Below are 18168 nucleotides of genomic sequence, written 5' to 3'. Positions count from 1 at the left end.
CTGCACATCTTGTCTCCACCTTCATGTTTATGCCCAGTAACTTGAAACATCTTTCACTCAATCCTTCCATCTTGTCCTTTGTCTACCCTTTTCCCTCGCTTCCTCCAAATCTGACATTTATGTCTTCTTAGTCAGTTGCTCCTCATTCATCCTTTTCAAATGTTCTGACAAATATGTTATGACACCCACACATTCTCACTATCAATCATTTGATTTCTTTCACTCACTCTTGCAGGCCTCTGTGATGTGGTGGTTAGCATTATTGATACAAGTCATTATGGGCCTGCTAAAGGTCAGCACTACATGGATTAAAATCCTGGGTGTGGGAGTTGGCCCACATCCAATTCCAGCTCTTCATCTTCCCCTCAGGAGTGGTTGATAAATGGGTAACTGACATGCTTTTTTTGTGTGTGTGATTATACATATACACCAGGTCGAGACAAAGCAACATGGGAGTAAAACTCTCCCTGTAACACAAAAATAGTAATCACTCATTCAGCCTCTCCCTGTGACACAAGCTCAGACAGGTGCAAGCAAAAAACCACAATTCTTTCCTTTTGATGGATGACGTAATTTTAATAATCCCATGACCCCTTTTATTCTCTTCAGCAGCTTCAGGCATTGCTATATCCAGCAGTAGGTAAATAATGGACTCCTGTGGAGCAAGTTCTTTTCTTCCTCTTATGATGATAAAACCTTGTTGTAGGCGACTTTTCACCTGTACGGCTACCATATACAGGCAAAGTCCAGCAAAGCCAATGAAAAAGATGATAATGCATATACATCACAATCATAAAATTGTCATATCCTTTCAGCATAAATATTAAACTCCTTTAATACTGAAAACACCATAAATGGCTACTTGAAAATGAAAGGTTTTATTAGTTAGGACAATGGTCCTTTATTTAAATATTCACAATATAATACAGGGAAGTATATTACTGCAGTAATATGCATCCAATGATTCCAGGAAGTACATTCCAAAATACTGAAACAAAATAGGAATGACAGGAAGGACAGTTACAATTCCATAAAAATAACATTTGAGTACCATGTGCATGGGCTGTTACAACTAAATTATAAATTATCTGACCCTAATATGACCAACCTTTAGCACTCACAGCATTTGACAGACTGATGGCTATGATCATGAGTTAGTGAATCTCCTTTCCACAACTATATAATATATATTTATTACTCTTTCATGATCAATACTTATGTGGCTGTACAATACATGAATATAACTAACATGAGAAACTGAAGGGGAGCATCAGAACACCATTTCAACCAGCTTTTTCATTACCACAGCATTAAGTGTTCAAAATCACATCAAAACCATTCTTAACTGGTTCTATTTCTGACAAGACTGAAAGGTATGTGTATCACTGGTGAAAAGCATGTTCTTAATACTATCCAGCCATAATGAGTGGCTTGGCTAGTATGAGGGAGCAACACTGCAACACTACATGAAATACATAGTTATTCCACAATCTGCACAATTGATTACCCTCAGAAAACTCCACCATGAACATAAATGAAGAGATAATTTAAGCAACACCACTGCATTCTACAGTGTAAAATAGAAACAGTGAAGTGCACAAATGAATTATCTTCTAAAAGGGAATATTTGATGATTACAGTGTGTTGTTCCCCTTTAGAATGTGTAGTACTCAAGGGGTCTAAAAGCAAAACAAACATGCACATTCAACACTAGATACTGTATAAAAATATTACTATAAGAATTTCACTTTCAAGATTATATAATCCAATTAGATAATTTTTGCATTCCTCCCTCATTAGTTTCCCATTAATGTATTGTGTGAGTATTCCAACCATTAATGATCATTTACAAGGCTAAATATTTACTTGGATGGTGTAACCAGCAGCCATAATAAGAAAATATATGAAAGCAGAAGTACAACAAAATAATGAATTACAATGCACATAAGTTATATTTAATTTAAAAAGAATATGTAATTAATCATTTAAGGAGGCAATACATATCAACCACAATTAATATGTTCAGTGGTTTGACACCAAAAGTAATCTGTATAAAGTAAAATGCCTCTTCTTCAAGAAAATTCAAAGTAAAAGGAATGAATAATGAAGTTAGTAATATGTTCACTGCTGTTGGAGGCAGCACACCAAGTCATTACGAACACTAGCAAAGAAGTCCGTAAGGTTTATGGTTTATCATATTTTCTATTACATAACTGTTGACATAAATTATAAATAAAGACAATGATCAATAATTACACATCACTCGTAGGGTCTGTTAAAAGTCTGCCTCAGATTCTTAGAAAATAGCTTCCAGACATCATACTCAGCCATGACAATTATACACAACAGTCAACTGTACCAACTATGTAGGTATGTATGGACAATTCACATCATATGAGCATACTTTGTGAAGAGGGCAAAGCTGATAAGACCCAAAGTGTGCCATATTATCCAATGTTAATTATCCACTATACACCCAAGTAAATACAACAGTGTTACAAGTTTATTAATTTGACAGGATGGAGCAATAATTGCTAAGGATTCAGTTATGACAAATTGTCCCCTCACTGCCACCTTTTATGCATTACAGTAAAATGGACAGCTAATTTGTTAATGGAGGATACTTTCACAACTTACACCTGAATTGCACAATTTAATATGTCACAAAGGACACCTGAATTTCAAGATCTAATTTATTACTGACTATGTGGCCACAAGTCCTGAGTAAAACAAACAAAACAAGAACAAAAAATTATTAAACAAATTTTTTCATATCACTGATATGTAATTAAGTGCAACATACTGTGATGAGCTGACATTCACTGCAACTTTATAATAATAAATACAATGTTCCCAATAAATTCAATGTCTAATTACAGTTATCTAAGAATGTCAACTGCACAGCACTGCTGCGAGAAAAAAATTAGATATAAAAATGGTAACTGGTTACAATAGCATAAAGAGAACTAACCCTCCAAGAAAATAAATTGTGGCCTATTTCTTTTTTACTCTGAAAAGGGCAAAAACATGAGCTATTCAAATGTGATTTTGTGATTTTTATCAGCTATCAGGTTTCAGATTTAACCTCTATACATATTTCCTATCAGGATAAATGAAATGCCTCAATATGATTATTTGAAACCTGGAACAACCCATTTCATATTTTGGTTCTATGCCACAATGTATAATCATGGTATAAAAGTCCTGGGAATTATGTTTTATATTAACATGACCTTTAAACAACTGCAAAATTAGAGATTTGGCAACCTTTAAACAATTGATAAATCTGGGATTTGGCTTCCTTCAAACGACTGAAAAATTACGGATTTGGCTACCAAACACAAAAACTTAAGCTAAATAGATTTTCAAAAATGTGTATGTCATTCTTATAATGATGATGATGTATGAGAATAATTATTAAAAAATAAAATCAAACAATCATAAGAAAAAATACATGTGAGGTACGTGATGATTCGAACTGTAACATTACCATTTCTCACTTTGAGCTACCCTCTTGATGACTGAGGGTCAGAACTGTTGGACGAGGTATGATAATCACTATAAAATTAAAAACTCAACCTTAAAGCAAGTGTGGGGGGTAAACATCTCCCCCAGCCACCAAATAGGTTGGGGAGTGCTTCTCAATACAAGGAACACTGCAGATGTTATTAATGTTAAGGAATATTACACATGTTACTCAGCATGTTGAGGAACATTACGATCATAAAATCTGACATGCTGATGGAGAATGAGCACATAATGAATGAGTTACTATGAAATGAAATGTAATGAAATGATGAATATAGCACATAGACATTCATGATAAATGCCAAGATATATATCATTTTTAGAAAGAAACATGCAAACACTCACATATTCTCATATCTGAAAAATGAGACAATGAAGTTATACGATAAATGTTTCTCACTGTAGGGTTTAAAGTTAATTTCTAGTCATAACTACATGACTATCTTCTCAGATCTACAATGAGGGTTAACTCAAGTCACACACACCTTTTAATAAAATCCTAACAGAGTTTACTTTTATCTTCATATATATCTTCAGATTAGCTGAGCACCACTTACCACTGTGACTGAAGCTGAAAGACAGAGCATGAATAATACAGTCTTTATGATATTACACAGCTAGCAATTCTAGTATGGCTAAATAAAGAGAACACTGATTAAGTGGGCAGCTTCAGTCACTGTGGACCAGAACTCAGAAAGCTGGGAGTGTCATAGTAAAGCTTTGCTCACTGTACTGTTTGGTATTAACGAAAGTGGCTGCCACACCAACAGCTGTGTGACTGGAGGGGTCAGGCATCAGGTAACATGGACACATGGGGCATGCTGGTTTAAGCACCGATTTAGCTATTTCAAAACTGGACCACTTCCCCCTTTAAAATATTGAGAAATTTTATTCAATTTAAAATCAAAAGTGATAGTCCATTACAATTAGTTTATAGGAAGTATAAATGCATGCTACTGCATACATGACATGCATTAGTAATTGGGCATTTTGTAATGGATAAAAAAAGTGTGTGGTAACAAGTAGGTCAAAAATTCAGACATGACTGACATTGCTGGACTGGCATAATAATCACTCGCTCAAATGGATATTACGACCCTTTGCTGCCCAGGTACCTACAGCATGCCCTGTATCATGCCAGAGAAAATCTGACCTATGCTGGAAAGAAGCAAACAAAGCAACATAGGTGTAGACAACCACCTTGAAACATTTTCTGGACAGATGAAACAGTTACATGAGTGACCTACACATTATCATTTATATCACATAATCTTTTTTATTTGCTTATCATATATATATATATTTATATATATATACAATCATGAATTGTACCAGTGCCTGCAAACCCATCATCAGTCACTGGATGAAAGCTCTGAAACCACTCCAAACTGCATGGAGTTCATATGTTCCAATATTGCGAGAAGACACACGATAAACTTCACCTGTACAAGTTCCTCTGAAAGTGTACTTAACGCATGAACCATTATATCGAGGATTAAACAACTCATAACTTCACAGTCATGTCCCCACCATCAAACTGGAAGGACAACAAGGAAGAAGTTCATCACAGACTAACCCTTTTCAGGGTAGAGTTCTCACACCATCCTTCACATTACTTATTACTACGACTTTCCACTGCTCATTTGAAAATCTCGTACAGATCTTTTAACCAATAAGCATACAATATTAACAATAAACTGTTCAGCTTAACACCAGCTTCAATATTTGTGACTTGCAGGACAGGATACAGAGTTGCAATATGAGTTACTGATACATGGTATCTGGGATTCAACAGGATAGCTGGAGGGAGCTTTTTAATGTGTGACCTGTCACAATAAAACACCAGTTTACTTAACTAGTTCTTATGCACTTTCTTACATACTCCCCTCCTGGGCTATTGTAAAGGCCACCTTGAGTGATGATCATGCAGTACAGTAGTCTCAGTGGACAGTCAATATCAACTGCTGTTTGCATATCAACAATCCACAATTCCCTCACTAAAAGTACCATTCAGTTCATATTCAGAATTGTTATATTAAAACACAACAGTCCAACTTTTCAAATACACTCACTGTTAAAGATATTGTGTATCATTACGGTATGAGGAAACAACACTACATTAACAAGTCACCCTGACACAAAAAGCCAAATTACTCTGGCCATTAGTTAGCCAGATCTTTAAGACATGCCAGGTAACAGCGCTGACTGGTAGTTGGAGAGGCAGTGGATTATAGGTGTGGCTGTGACTTCAAGGTATGGTTGTCGGTGACAGGTGTGGTCACTGATTGTAATTACGTGGGTCACTAGAGGATAGCACAAGAAGCAGAGCAGCAACTCGATGACCCACCCTTGCTCTTCTGCCGTTGGTCTGTAAACAAAACAAAAAAGAATCTGTTTTCAAACTAAATTTAAGAAATGAAACAGAAAGTATATTCTCAGATGGTTACAACAGATATTACAGTTTTAAAATAAGTGCAGACAACAGTTAACTGAAAACAAAATTATTAGGTATAGTCTATATTTCATATTCATTCACCATTTGTTGCATTAGCAAGGTAACACTACAAACGGAAAAAGAAAAGGCCTCATTTAAACAGTGGATGAGGAAATGTGGCTGCACACATAAAGGAAGCTGGAATTTTAATAAATGATATGAAGAGGAATAATGAATAATTGTTTAAGGGCTACCAAAGGAAAGGGATATTAAATGGGATTCACCAATTGTAATACTAACAAGAGCAACTCAATTAACAATTGGAGACATAAGGGAAATAAAAATTCTGACTTGTCAAGTACTAGCAAAAATACTGACCAGTGGCATTATCTCTTTCAGTCCAACAAACATGTGGTACACTTGGGGTGAGAGTCATACACATGTAAAAGATATGTGCTGATGTTTTTGACCCTACCCATATCTCCTGGAGCTGCCACATATGTCAGGAGCAATAATAATTCACCCTCAGAGATTTTACAACTAATAACTGCTTCACAAACATAATGGTGGAAGAATGTTTATTGGAGTAAGCATCTGACCAACTGTGAAAGTAATATCTGCACCTGGCAACAGCAAACATAAATGTGCAGTAACAGGAAGAAAGAAGATGCAGTTTTGATGGAAAGTCGTGACACAGAGGAATATGATGATCATCATCATCATGAAGTTACATGGACTGACACAGCAAAAGTAGGATTACAAAAAGGCTGGCAAACTATCACACCTCTTAGGAAGTTTGAGAAGGAAATTGTTTTCTATTTTTCATTTTTACATAAAGTTGAATTCCACCTCTATAATTTGGGGAGAAAACATGATTGGGGAAATAGAAAAACAAACCACAATTAGAACTGAAAGGGTTAAAGTAATTAATCTTGTCATGGTCTACGACCCATATTGAGCTAAAACATCACAATTGACAAACATGTATTCTTAATGATTTGTTAACCTCCCTACTTATGCTAACATAATAATAGTCAAGAGTGTATACTGGAAAGGATCTGACAAAAGTCAAACCATAATTCTGTGAGTAGAATTATAAGATAGAAGTAAATCAATGATTGATCAAAGGGCCTTAAAACTGTCACTTGACTTACCTTGAGAGTTTGGTTCTGGTAAGTTCTCTCTAGGAACAAGGTGCATGACACAAGTCTTGCCAGCAGGAAGGCCCAGTGCTCCTAACGTTACATTTCCATGGAGAAACCGCCCTTGATAAATCAGACGTAAAATTTCTGCCTTGCTGACACTTTCATCTACCCATTCTGCAAAAATACCAATTTTTATAAAACTATCTAAAAACCTGAATACACAATTCTGAACATTTATACTGAATTATAATTCTGATTATGAAGACTAAGAGAGAAAGATGAAAATCTACAAAATTAAGGAAGATTTAAAGTCAGGAATTCTAATTCCCTACTTTTCTAGAAAATCTGAAAAACTAAATTTAAATTTATGAAAGGACTATGGCAACTTCTGAGGCATCTTTTTTTATAAATAATCACAGTTTCTCTAACAAACTCCTTGCAGAGTGAATCCCTGCCTTTTCCAGTCCTTTGGCATTACTGGATTCCACATGCTTGCATTTATGCCACAGGTGAAAAGTCACCTTCAGCGAGGTTGTATCATAGTTCCACAATCTCACCAAAGGATTTCTAACTCTAAAGGAGTCCATCCTTTTTCTACTATTGACTGTTGTGCTGCCTTGAAACTGAAAGATTCCCTGAAGAAGGGGTTCTTGTGGCCAAATAATAATAATGATAATATTAACAATAATAATAATAATAATAATAATAATAATAATAATAATAATAATAACAATAACAATAATAATAATTTTCAATTTGTTTGGAAGTACTGTACACTGTTCATACTATCATTGCTGGATCATTATATAAGGATTATGGTCTTTCAAAAAAAAGAGGCAAATCAATTTTATACTTTACCTTGTAGTGAAAAAAAAAAAAAACAATAAAATATGAAAGAATGAAAAGATTACTTGCTGAAGTCTACACCTAAAATGACTGTCAAAAACCTATTACCATATAATTAACATTATGGTATAACCCTAAGTCGAAGATTCTGACAGAAAAGACGAAGCAAGAAGAGCTGTTGAATGTAGAAATGAAAACTAACATGGTAATGCCAGGGTGTCTGGATCTAAACCTGTGAAAGCAAAGAAAATTGAAAATGCTCACCTTCAGGCCAGTTATCAAAGACAAACTGTGCTATGTCTCCTGCTGACTCACTAGGACTGAAGAGGAACTCTTTTGTCTTCCCGCTCACTAGGATGAGGCGGAGATTGATCTGTAAAAGAAAAAAAGGATCAATCATGTTATAGGAGATTCTCTCTCTCTCTCTCTCTGCTGCTTTGGGGAGGCATGCATACTTTACACTTAATACACGAGACATTTAGTAAGCCTCTGGACACCGAGTCAAATAAGGAGAGGGATGGAAACTTCATTGTGGTAAGTGAAAATAAAAGTGGGGACCAGGAAATCTTGAGCAAAGAGAGAGTAAATATTGAAAATATGGCAGAGAAGGACCTATCAGAAGCTAGGCTAAGGTTATGGAGATCAGAGAAGCAAAGCTGTAATAAAAAAAAAATAGAGAAAAAAAGGAAGGCACTGGTTGTCCAAAGTCTGTGTACACTATGCAAAGGGAATATGCAAGTTTGGTAAGACTGGTGTATCATACTGGAGAAAACATAATCTTCAACACCTCAAAAATGTCTTGACTTGCATAAGGAAGGGCGAATGCTGCTTTGGGGAGGCATGCATACTTTACACTAAATACACGAGACCCTTAGTCCGCCTCTGTAATTTATCACATTTACACTCCTGTTAATGTATATGTTTACAGACCCAATTCGTATTTATGTTTACATACTTAATACAAGGAGCTCTCAGCCTACCTATGAAACTAGCTTCACGTTATCTTATACATCTACTCACTCAGAAAGTCTACCGAATGGCCTTATTATCCTGTACATTATATGCATTCTGGATATATGTTGTGAATACCCTGTGAAGTCTTCAGGGTTCTTCACTCCCACAGCCAGGAGCTGGGCCCAGACTGCTGTAAAAGGTTACTAGTTGGCCATGCTATTGCGAGCAGCAGACCTCAAGTAAACAGAGTGATTAAAACGGAATTGTTTAAACTGGTATATGTTTTACTGTTTGGTCCAGCATGTGGCATCTGTAATTCCAAAAATGTCTAGGTCTTCGAGACGCTCATCTATATCACAATCATCGGTTATCATAGCCTTACACACGAACATATTTTGCAACCCATCAAGGTACTGAGCTCCCTTCCACACTACCCAAGTACACGTGCCGAATCAGTTAGGGCAACACCCATCCATAGTCTCGTTCAGTACATAAATAACGTAACAGAAATACACATTCATCAGTTAACAACGCTTATCTTACAAGGCTTAATTTGCCATGGTATAGCAGTAAATACACAGCGTTTCTATACCAGTAAGTGAAAGGCACACTTATTGGCGGAACAATATACGAGGATGACAGGTGAGCTGCCACAAGGGGGTCCTTATCATATACATTTTTGCACTATACAACTTTCTTCAGTTAATTACTTTTCTTCTCTGTCCTATCTCTACTCCTCACCCAAACACTCTTCAAGAAAAAAAAAAAAGGAAATACCCCTTTAAACACTCCTTGCCCGGACTGTACAAATATGTAACTCCACATGTAAACACTCACCGTACAACATAATCGACTGCTGACAAAATATCTTTTTCCATGCAGCCTCAAAATAAATGTATAACCCTAAAGAAAGCTACTGATGTCATGCGAATCTTTTTCTCTTTAACAAGTATTCCCAGCACAGGAACTCTCCTAAGCGTAAGGTTACAGCGCGAGGCACTGTGGACAACCAAGTGTCGAAAGGATCTCGAACTGCATGAATCGACACTCGACACATACCAATAACAATAGCAAGAACACCAGAAACCAAAAGACATCTCTCATAACAATAACAACTGTAAAAACCAGTGGACGAAACCCTAACATAGATTCCAAAATAGAAAACCCCAAGGGAATGAGACTATGAAGGTGAGAGCGAATGGCAAAATGGATAGGCTAATGGACGATCATTCAAGCGCCGGATATTTTGCACCAGATACAAGGCCCGATGATATTTGAATAAAGTACTGTGCAATCGATTCGTTTAAAACTAGGAATATCAAGTTAGGACGGACAATTCTCGCGGGAAGAGACAACGGTCAAATCACTGGTTCCATGGAAATAACAAGAGGAAAGTAACCGCATGCCGTCTTGCTGTAACGCGTTATTCCCAGTATGATCTTCGATGTCTACATTTCTTGTGATGCAACTTTGTCTTCTGGGGCTTGACCTCTGAGAAATCAAATGTTAAGGTACTATCGTACCCCATGTGACAATCATGTTCTCTTTAAACTTGTCATGGTACTATATACGTAAAACATAAACGACAAACACATTATGATGGGTCGGTGTTGGCGACGGGGTGACTAGCGTCGAATACAGCCCGAGTACTATACATCAAGAAAGCTCAAGGTAGGGTATCGGCTGTTGGAAACCTCGAAGCACAGTACGTACACAAAGTACAAAAATTGCAATTGGTTAGGTCAGATATGTATAGACAGACCATCCGGATGCCCTGAGTTTTAAACGTGACTGTACGAAGTCAGGGCAAAAATCTAGTTTAGATGGGAAGCATGATGCAACCTCGCAGTCAAAATTACTGAATGATACTGGTGGTCAGGAAAAGACAAAAATGTCTGTATTCAAAACAAGATGATGATATGCTAAGACATTAAAAAAATAAGGAAGTTAAAGAAAGGTTGTTGTTAAACAGCCTGGCAAAGAAGTGGCTAGCATGGTAAACGTGGTAGTGTGAGGCAGGAAGAGGAAAACATGTATGCGTATTCACCACTAAAGATTATCGAAAATGACGGGTAAAATTGTATAGACATTCAGCACATCTGAGAGCGAGAATTTTAACACGTGTCATCTATGAAACTATAGAAACTGGTGACAGCTTCATTATATTCTGGTGGGAACATTTTCAAAGAAAATATAGAAAAAAAAAGTATATAAAAACTTGTTTTCATAACCCCACAACAGAAGGGGGTTTGGAGCAATGCGATCCGGTCTTTCACCCACCGTGATAAGATCCTACAAGCTGGTGGTTGTAGTGCGGTGGTGGTGAGCAACGGCACTGCAGTAAGGAGACGGCTCAAGGAATCTATATACAGGCACTGCTCCAGCTGCTGGTGCGGCGTGACGTCACAGCTGTAAACATAGGCACCCCACTCACCACAATACTGTCAACCATTTCTCATCACCCTATTTCCTCCCACAGTTCACAGGATGATTCTAATCCTGTCTCATCAACTTATTTCCTACTTATTTCTCCCGTAGTTCACATTATGATTCTAATCCTGTTCTTTTCAAACAGAACCTCATTAACAACCGTTTTTATTCTTAGTAGCAGCGTAATGATTACGTAAACTTATGTATTTACATAAGCTACCTCTAGTGACAGCAAGGTTAAGAAAACTAAGGTACATGCTACCTAGAATACACCTACACAAAGTTCCACCCACATTCTGACATTAGTTCCCACTAAATCTCTCTCTCTCTCTCTCTCTCTCTCTCTCTCTCTCTCTCTCTCTCTCTCTCTCTCTCTCATAACTTTACCTTCAGCTGGAGCTGTCTTACTGCCGAATTGCAACTTCCAAACTACCCCTGCCATCTAAGTGTGCAACTATCTCCGGAGAAAACTTGGTTCATCAGGCTGTTTATCACTACACCACCTGGTTAGTCTGGTAAATCTTAAGAGCAATTTGTTCAGTTGGTGTCTGAAGACGTCCCACATTCTTTATACTTGCCGGTAGAGGGTTGAACGAACCGTGGGTTTGACATTTCTGCTGCTTTTCCTTGTGCTTCCTGCAGCATCTCTGCCCTTCAGTGGATTTAATTTACGCAGTTAATCCTGTCCCACTTTCGAGGAGGGAATTATCTTATTATGAAGGTTAATGACCTGGCCTTCAAGTATCTACTATGCTTTACGCTACAATCAGTAAGGTTTCAAATGTTCTAATGTCTGGATAATCCAGATGTATTGGACTGATCAGGAATGCAGAACTTTAAGAAATTCCTTTTAAGCAATTTCTCCGGCTCTGTGTAGTTTTGTTAACAAGCAGTATGATCGAAAGCGAACAGACCGGGAACAAGCGATGAAGCGATGAAGGAAGTGGATTTCCTACAGTTCAGTTTTACTGTTTGGGATATGTTGGAAAATGAAAGATCCTGCGCGTCTTCATCTGTCGGCTATATCCCCAGCGCAATTTACGAGCTATCAATTTACGGTGACTCATATCTGTTAAAGGTCTTCGCGGACTGCATGATTATAATCTATTTTCTTTTTCAACAGCTTCAAGGATCATATCATGTGCTTGAAAGACCGAATCGCAAGGTTCCAAACCCTTGCATCCTGGGTTGAGTAAGCTGCTTCATGTATCCCCCATTTAATATTCTTTGAAAGTCCTATGTTGTTCTCACCTTCATGCAGTGGGGCTATTTCAGCAATTTCTAAATTTTTTGAAAGATGACACTAGTGTTAAAATACTCGCTCTCGAATGTGCAGCATGTCTATACAGTTTCATCCCGCTTTTTCGGTAATCCAGGGAACAGACTAATCCCGGAGAAGAATGCACATGCATGCTTTCAATGGCTTTATCAAAGTCGGATACAACATAACATGTCATGCTTTCACGCTGGGAAAGTAATATCTATCTAGGTTTCTGCTATGTCAATCCAGACAATATTTAGAAACTCACTTGAAACTGATTCGTACTACTCGTCAATAGTCATATTTCTTTGTTGTAATCCCTGTATGAATCTTCACTGTACGCTTGGGATCCAATTCTGCGTAGTGAGGAACTTCCTTTTGCCTACGAAAATCATTCGGGGTTCTTTAACTCCATTTGCCTCCGTTGGGTAGAGAGCTCAGACAACAGAGCACAACTGGTGAGGACGTTTTTGTTCCCGTTTATTTCTCTTACTAAATATTCACTTCCTTTCTGGGATGTCTATGGTCCATGCGTGGAAGGATTCTCATTTTCTTTACTCTAAGCACGGGTCGAGTTGGTACACGTTACTTAAAACGCGATCCAGGGGGTAAAAAAATCATTCGTTCGTTTTCAAATAATCTTATGTCGCTGAGGTAAATTAGCCTTGCTGCTCATGACTCTGCATGTTAATCATGTTGTGATTTGATTATGTTTTTCGGTGATATGTAACTAAACCTTTCTTCAGTGTTCGGAAAAAAAAATAAATCCTTTTCCCTCTATTCTACCTTGTTGTGTTATTTGTTGCCTTACAACATATCAGCTACGAAAAGAACCTGCATCGTGGCTACTTATGTCTATGGAAAACACTGCTCTGCTAGTTTATATGGTGTCTCCTATTTCTCTTACACTGGCGGATTATTCCTTACACAGAGCCTTCGTCTCTAACCGGGATTGGTCCTTTTATTATATTCTACCTTCTTGTGTCAAGGTAAAGGGATGTACACTGAAGACATGTTCTGTTCTGGGTTCTTACCGGTCGACTCTAAATGTTGGTACAGCTCAGTGCTTATTATACGAAAATAACGACATTCCGAGTCACAGCATGTTTTTGTCTGGAAGTGACTGGATGTACATACAATATGTAAGAGGCAGATTCATCTTTGATCATAATATAAACAGTGACCTTGTACATAATGCTCTACGCTGCCGGATCGTCCAAAATGACGTATAACATATATGTTCTGCCTGATTCCAACGTCAGCAACAGATGGCCCCCCTCTCATGAACTACTACCACCACACTCCAGTTCCGTGTTTCAGTGTTTCCACTCTCTGGAGGGTAATTTTCCTCTGGGTTACCAACTCATCCCCTCATTCTGCCGTCTTGAGATCACCTTGCATTTTCTCCCCTTCGTCCCTTCTGTCTACTTCAAGTAAGGTGTAACAGTATCCGCGTCTAATATAATTTATTGCCTGCTTCCTACCCCCTTCTCATAAATCAATCTTTAAGCACTTTCCTCTTCCTGTGCATAAGAGAGTAACAAGATCACTTTGAGTTAAAGCATGACTCAGGATTTTTTTTTTTTTCATATTCCATTTCATAAACCTATTACCCTTAAAGGAGGTACGATTCCTCCCTCCCCGAATTAACAGTTCCAGGTGATATTTCATGATATAAAAGCTAATCCAACTTATAAGAGCCAGCCCCTACACTCACGAGATCCAGGACTCAAATGTTACTGTTAACCACTCCAACAATTAGCCGAACTATAACCAAGTTTCTTGTGTTATGCTATACCTACTATGGCCATGTCGCTTTTTCGACGTATATTCGAAGAAGTTTTCCCACCGATTCTACTGTCGCCAATGAAATACTGAAATAAATAAGGCGGCATTTTCCGAAGTTGGTTACAAAAATGAGAAAAGAATGGAGACAGGCAGGCAGGCAGCAATCCTTTGGGGCAATATTCTTTTTTTCTTAATAAATATGATTCTTCCGAGCAGATATCTAAAATTGTGGGATAGGTACGTATTAGAAAACTGTATCGTATCCTGATCGCATATGTTACAAGGCTCATCATGGACCACCAGGGATAAAATAGCTTCACAACCGGGACGTCCTATAGCTTAGCCTCAACATATGTCCCGGTTCCTATGTTAATCCTATAGCTTAGCCTCAACATATGTCCCGGTTCCTATGTTAATCCTATAGCTTAGCCTCAACATATGTCCCGGTTCCTATGTTAATCCTATAGCTTAGCCTCAACATATGTCCCGGTTCCTATGTTAATCCTATAGCTTAGCCTTAACATATGTCCCGGTTCCTATGTTAATAACCCAGAGGGTATCGAGGACAAACAAAATCCTGATGGTATTTACATAGACTTCTCAAAGTGTGATGGAGCAAAGCCTTGCCCGGATCTGAATATAAAAGGCAGCATGAGCTATCAAGGGGTGATACGAGCCACACACACACACACACACACACACACCAGTCCAGCTAGCCATCTACATCGTCCGCGAGGCTTCATCATGCCTCTGTCGACAAACACCTATCGTGTTAAGTCCACAAAGCCATAAAAATAAATCCAGGAACGTACTACCGGGGCAATCGGTACCATCACAGCGGCTGGGCTTCAGAGAGTATTAATAAGGGCATGTTAAAAGTTGGAAGGGAGGAGCAACAGACGTGTATGTGTGTGATGTGGGGTGAGGACATCCCAGCAAGGGGCAAAGCATGAGGAAGATCGACAGAATGCGTCGCCTCCCGCCGCTGCTGCTGCTGCCCGGACCTGATATGCTAATTGCCTGTGTCTCGCCTATTTACATTTCATTTGGCAGCCTCGATAGCCGCCCCGTCACCAGCAGCACGGCGCTGCTTTGTCTCACGCCTCCCACCATCACTAGCAACAGCCAAAGCTAACTCCTGGTAGTACAGTACACAAAATAATTCCATATTAGCGGAAACACCGTAGATGTTACAAAAGGATTACTTTGTTTCACAATATTTCGGTAGTTACTCCATAGCAAGCCTCTTAAATGTACTTTTACCCTTTCATCACGACGATACAATCCTTGGATAGGATGAACTAGCCTCTGACCTAACTTTTCAGTCTAGACTTGAGCCAGGTTATCATACCGGTCGTAATGTCATGGTGAAGTAGGTAAGTACAGCCACGGCCAGCTGATCAAGACATCAGGCACATAAATCGCACCATGCCGATACCGGAGGGTTATAAATGAAAAATTATATCTCCAAATTATCTGGTTAGCCAAGCCGCTTTGGCCCGATACATCTACAACAATCAACATGAAACCAAATAATAAGGAAATTAAAATTTACTCGCCTAAAATGACACACTGGCAAAGCAAAACATACTAATATACACGAGTTTAAGATTTTTCACTCTATTATGTAAAGGTCTTAAGAGCTCAGTGGAAAAGACTGGGTATCACAGTTTCCTTCGTTGTACTAAACATAACCCAGGCATCACCCAGCAGAGGACTACACGACATAACTGAATTCTCTCTGATGCTTTAAGGAAAGCCCCTCAGACGAGCAAGAAACAACAGCATCATCTAATGACGCATCATCATGACTAGTGTTTGATTACCTCAACTCACCTTGCCTCCGGCCACTCCATCTCCATCAAAATTTCACTGTGCGAGAAGCGCGGCTGCTGACAGCTTCAGAGTCATTACCACAGAAAGTGCACTCCATTGCCCCTTATATATCATATCTCACAATGGCCACCTGTGCTGGAGATATGCCGCGCTAACCACACTTTCACGTGTCGCCTCCTCCCTTCATACCACTGGAGGTATGTACCTGCCTTATGCCGCACAGCCCAAGGAACTCGTGATTCCACCGTTACAATGTCGTCCTACAGGTCAGGGTGATCCGGACACAAGCGATGGTGTTCTTCCTCCGCCGAAGGTACACGCAACTGTAAGGAAGTCACGTTACTCATTGCTGGCGCTATACTACGTAGGGGGCGCCAGCCGAAAAACGCACCGGTAAATTACTACCGCATTTATATATATATATATATATATATATATATATATATATATATATATATATATATATATATATATCGATGAGATGGCAGAATAAGATGTGAAAATTCACAGCACATCTGCATTTTCGCCTAATTACGATGTTTAATTAGTTCAATTTACCATAAGTCGATTTTGGTGTTTTGTTTCTACTCTCAAACCTCTGTCTAAGGCTAAGGCGTGTTGTAGCTCTTGTGATCAAACTTCTTCTATTTGAGGCTGAGGGCCCCAGACCTCTGTATCTAAAGTAGCTTTAGTGATCAATTACTTATTTGGCACATTTCTAAGTTTTCTCGGTGCTCTTGATAGTTAAAGCAAAAACAGTATTGTAGTCGTTACAGAATAAACGTCTTACTTCTTTCGTTTTTTACAGTTCAAAGAATCGATCCTACTTTTGTGGTGGAGAGACGTCTGCTTTGCTCGGCTCGCTGACGGTAAGGTTAACTGACCTGAGGCAAGGTAAGGCAAAATCACTTCTATCTTCCGCTCTTTCTCGTACTGTACATATGATTATTTTCGCCCCGTAATCTCTACGTTTTCAGTTCTGGGTTTCCCCGCATTACGAACATGTAATGCTCCTCCGTTACAGAGCACGTTAACGTAAATGGCTCTGGGAAAGACTTGACGGGTATTTGATTCTCGTCTCTCGCGTGTCTTTAACATACGTAACGTTCATACTTATTCTGGTACCATCTTCCAATGATGATATGATGATGGGGTTTGTGTCTGCATCAGTAAAAGATATGAGACCGACAAACAAGAGTACAAGAAAGTTCCTTTGGGGAACAAAAGCCTTTTTGCCGTGCAAGCATCAAATTTCGCCTACTTTACATGTGACGTCTCTCTAAGGAAGCCTCCTATTTCACCAGCTATGTTCAGAATTATGTAGATGATTTCTTTCATAATGCAGTCAGCTTGAGACGCCTCCACTGCAAGCTGGCCATCTCACGTGGCAGTACGGACGACGTGAAGCACGTACCAATGAGCAGCATTAATACCGATGTCCATAAAGAGTGCTGGTGGGGCGCTACGGGATAATGAAGACACTCTCTGGACGGCCATAAAATCAAAACACTCCGGCTGAGGCAAACAAAACCCTTCGGGGGATCATAAGTACTGAGCGCTCTGAGGGTGTCAGACGCAGCCCTGCGCACCGACACGATACTTGTGGCTATGACACGTGACAGTAAAGATGCTAAACGGACTCTATTCATCTGGTTTCCTCACCTAGATCATCCCTTCCTCCTCCTGCTTCACTGCATTAAATACCACCACTCTGTACGTCGCCGTGTGGGTTCAGCAGTGTTGCGTGTGATAAGTTTTGGGAGGTGACCAGTGGAGGGTAGCAGGAAGGTGGCAACAACAGCAGGTGTCAGGAGCAGCAAGGGCGGCCAGTGGAAGCAGATGTGCAGGGAAGTGGCAGTTAACATGCAGCAGAGAGCTTCCGCTGGTGTGTTGGCCCAACCACACACACACACACACACACACACACACACACACACACACGAGCT

General features: G+C 39.0%; 1 protein-coding gene across 1 annotated transcript in view; it reads right to left on the bottom strand.

Moving 5' to 3' along the window:
- Positions 1 to 876: 876 nt before the first annotated feature.
- Positions 877 to 18168, bottom strand: part of UBL3 (ubiquitin like 3) — a 225116-nt gene continuing 207824 nt past the window's right edge. Inside the window, exons 2-4 of the mRNA XM_071669587.1 lie at positions 8218 to 8326; positions 7117 to 7281; positions 877 to 5896 (exon numbers count right to left, since the gene is read on the bottom strand). Of these exons, the coding sequence (XP_071525688.1) occupies positions 5832 to 5896; positions 7117 to 7281; positions 8218 to 8326 (339 nt within the window). The 3' untranslated portion in view covers positions 877 to 5831. The remainder of the gene's footprint in view (positions 5897 to 7116; positions 7282 to 8217; positions 8327 to 18168) is intronic.

The sequence above is a fragment of the Panulirus ornatus genome, chromosome 14, assembly GCF_036320965.1.
Source record: "Panulirus ornatus isolate Po-2019 chromosome 14, ASM3632096v1, whole genome shotgun sequence".
Lineage (NCBI taxonomy): Eukaryota > Metazoa > Arthropoda > Malacostraca > Decapoda > Palinuridae > Panulirus > Panulirus ornatus.
Note: the sequence above shows the minus strand (reverse complement) of the source record. Positions and strands in the feature narration are given on the sequence as shown.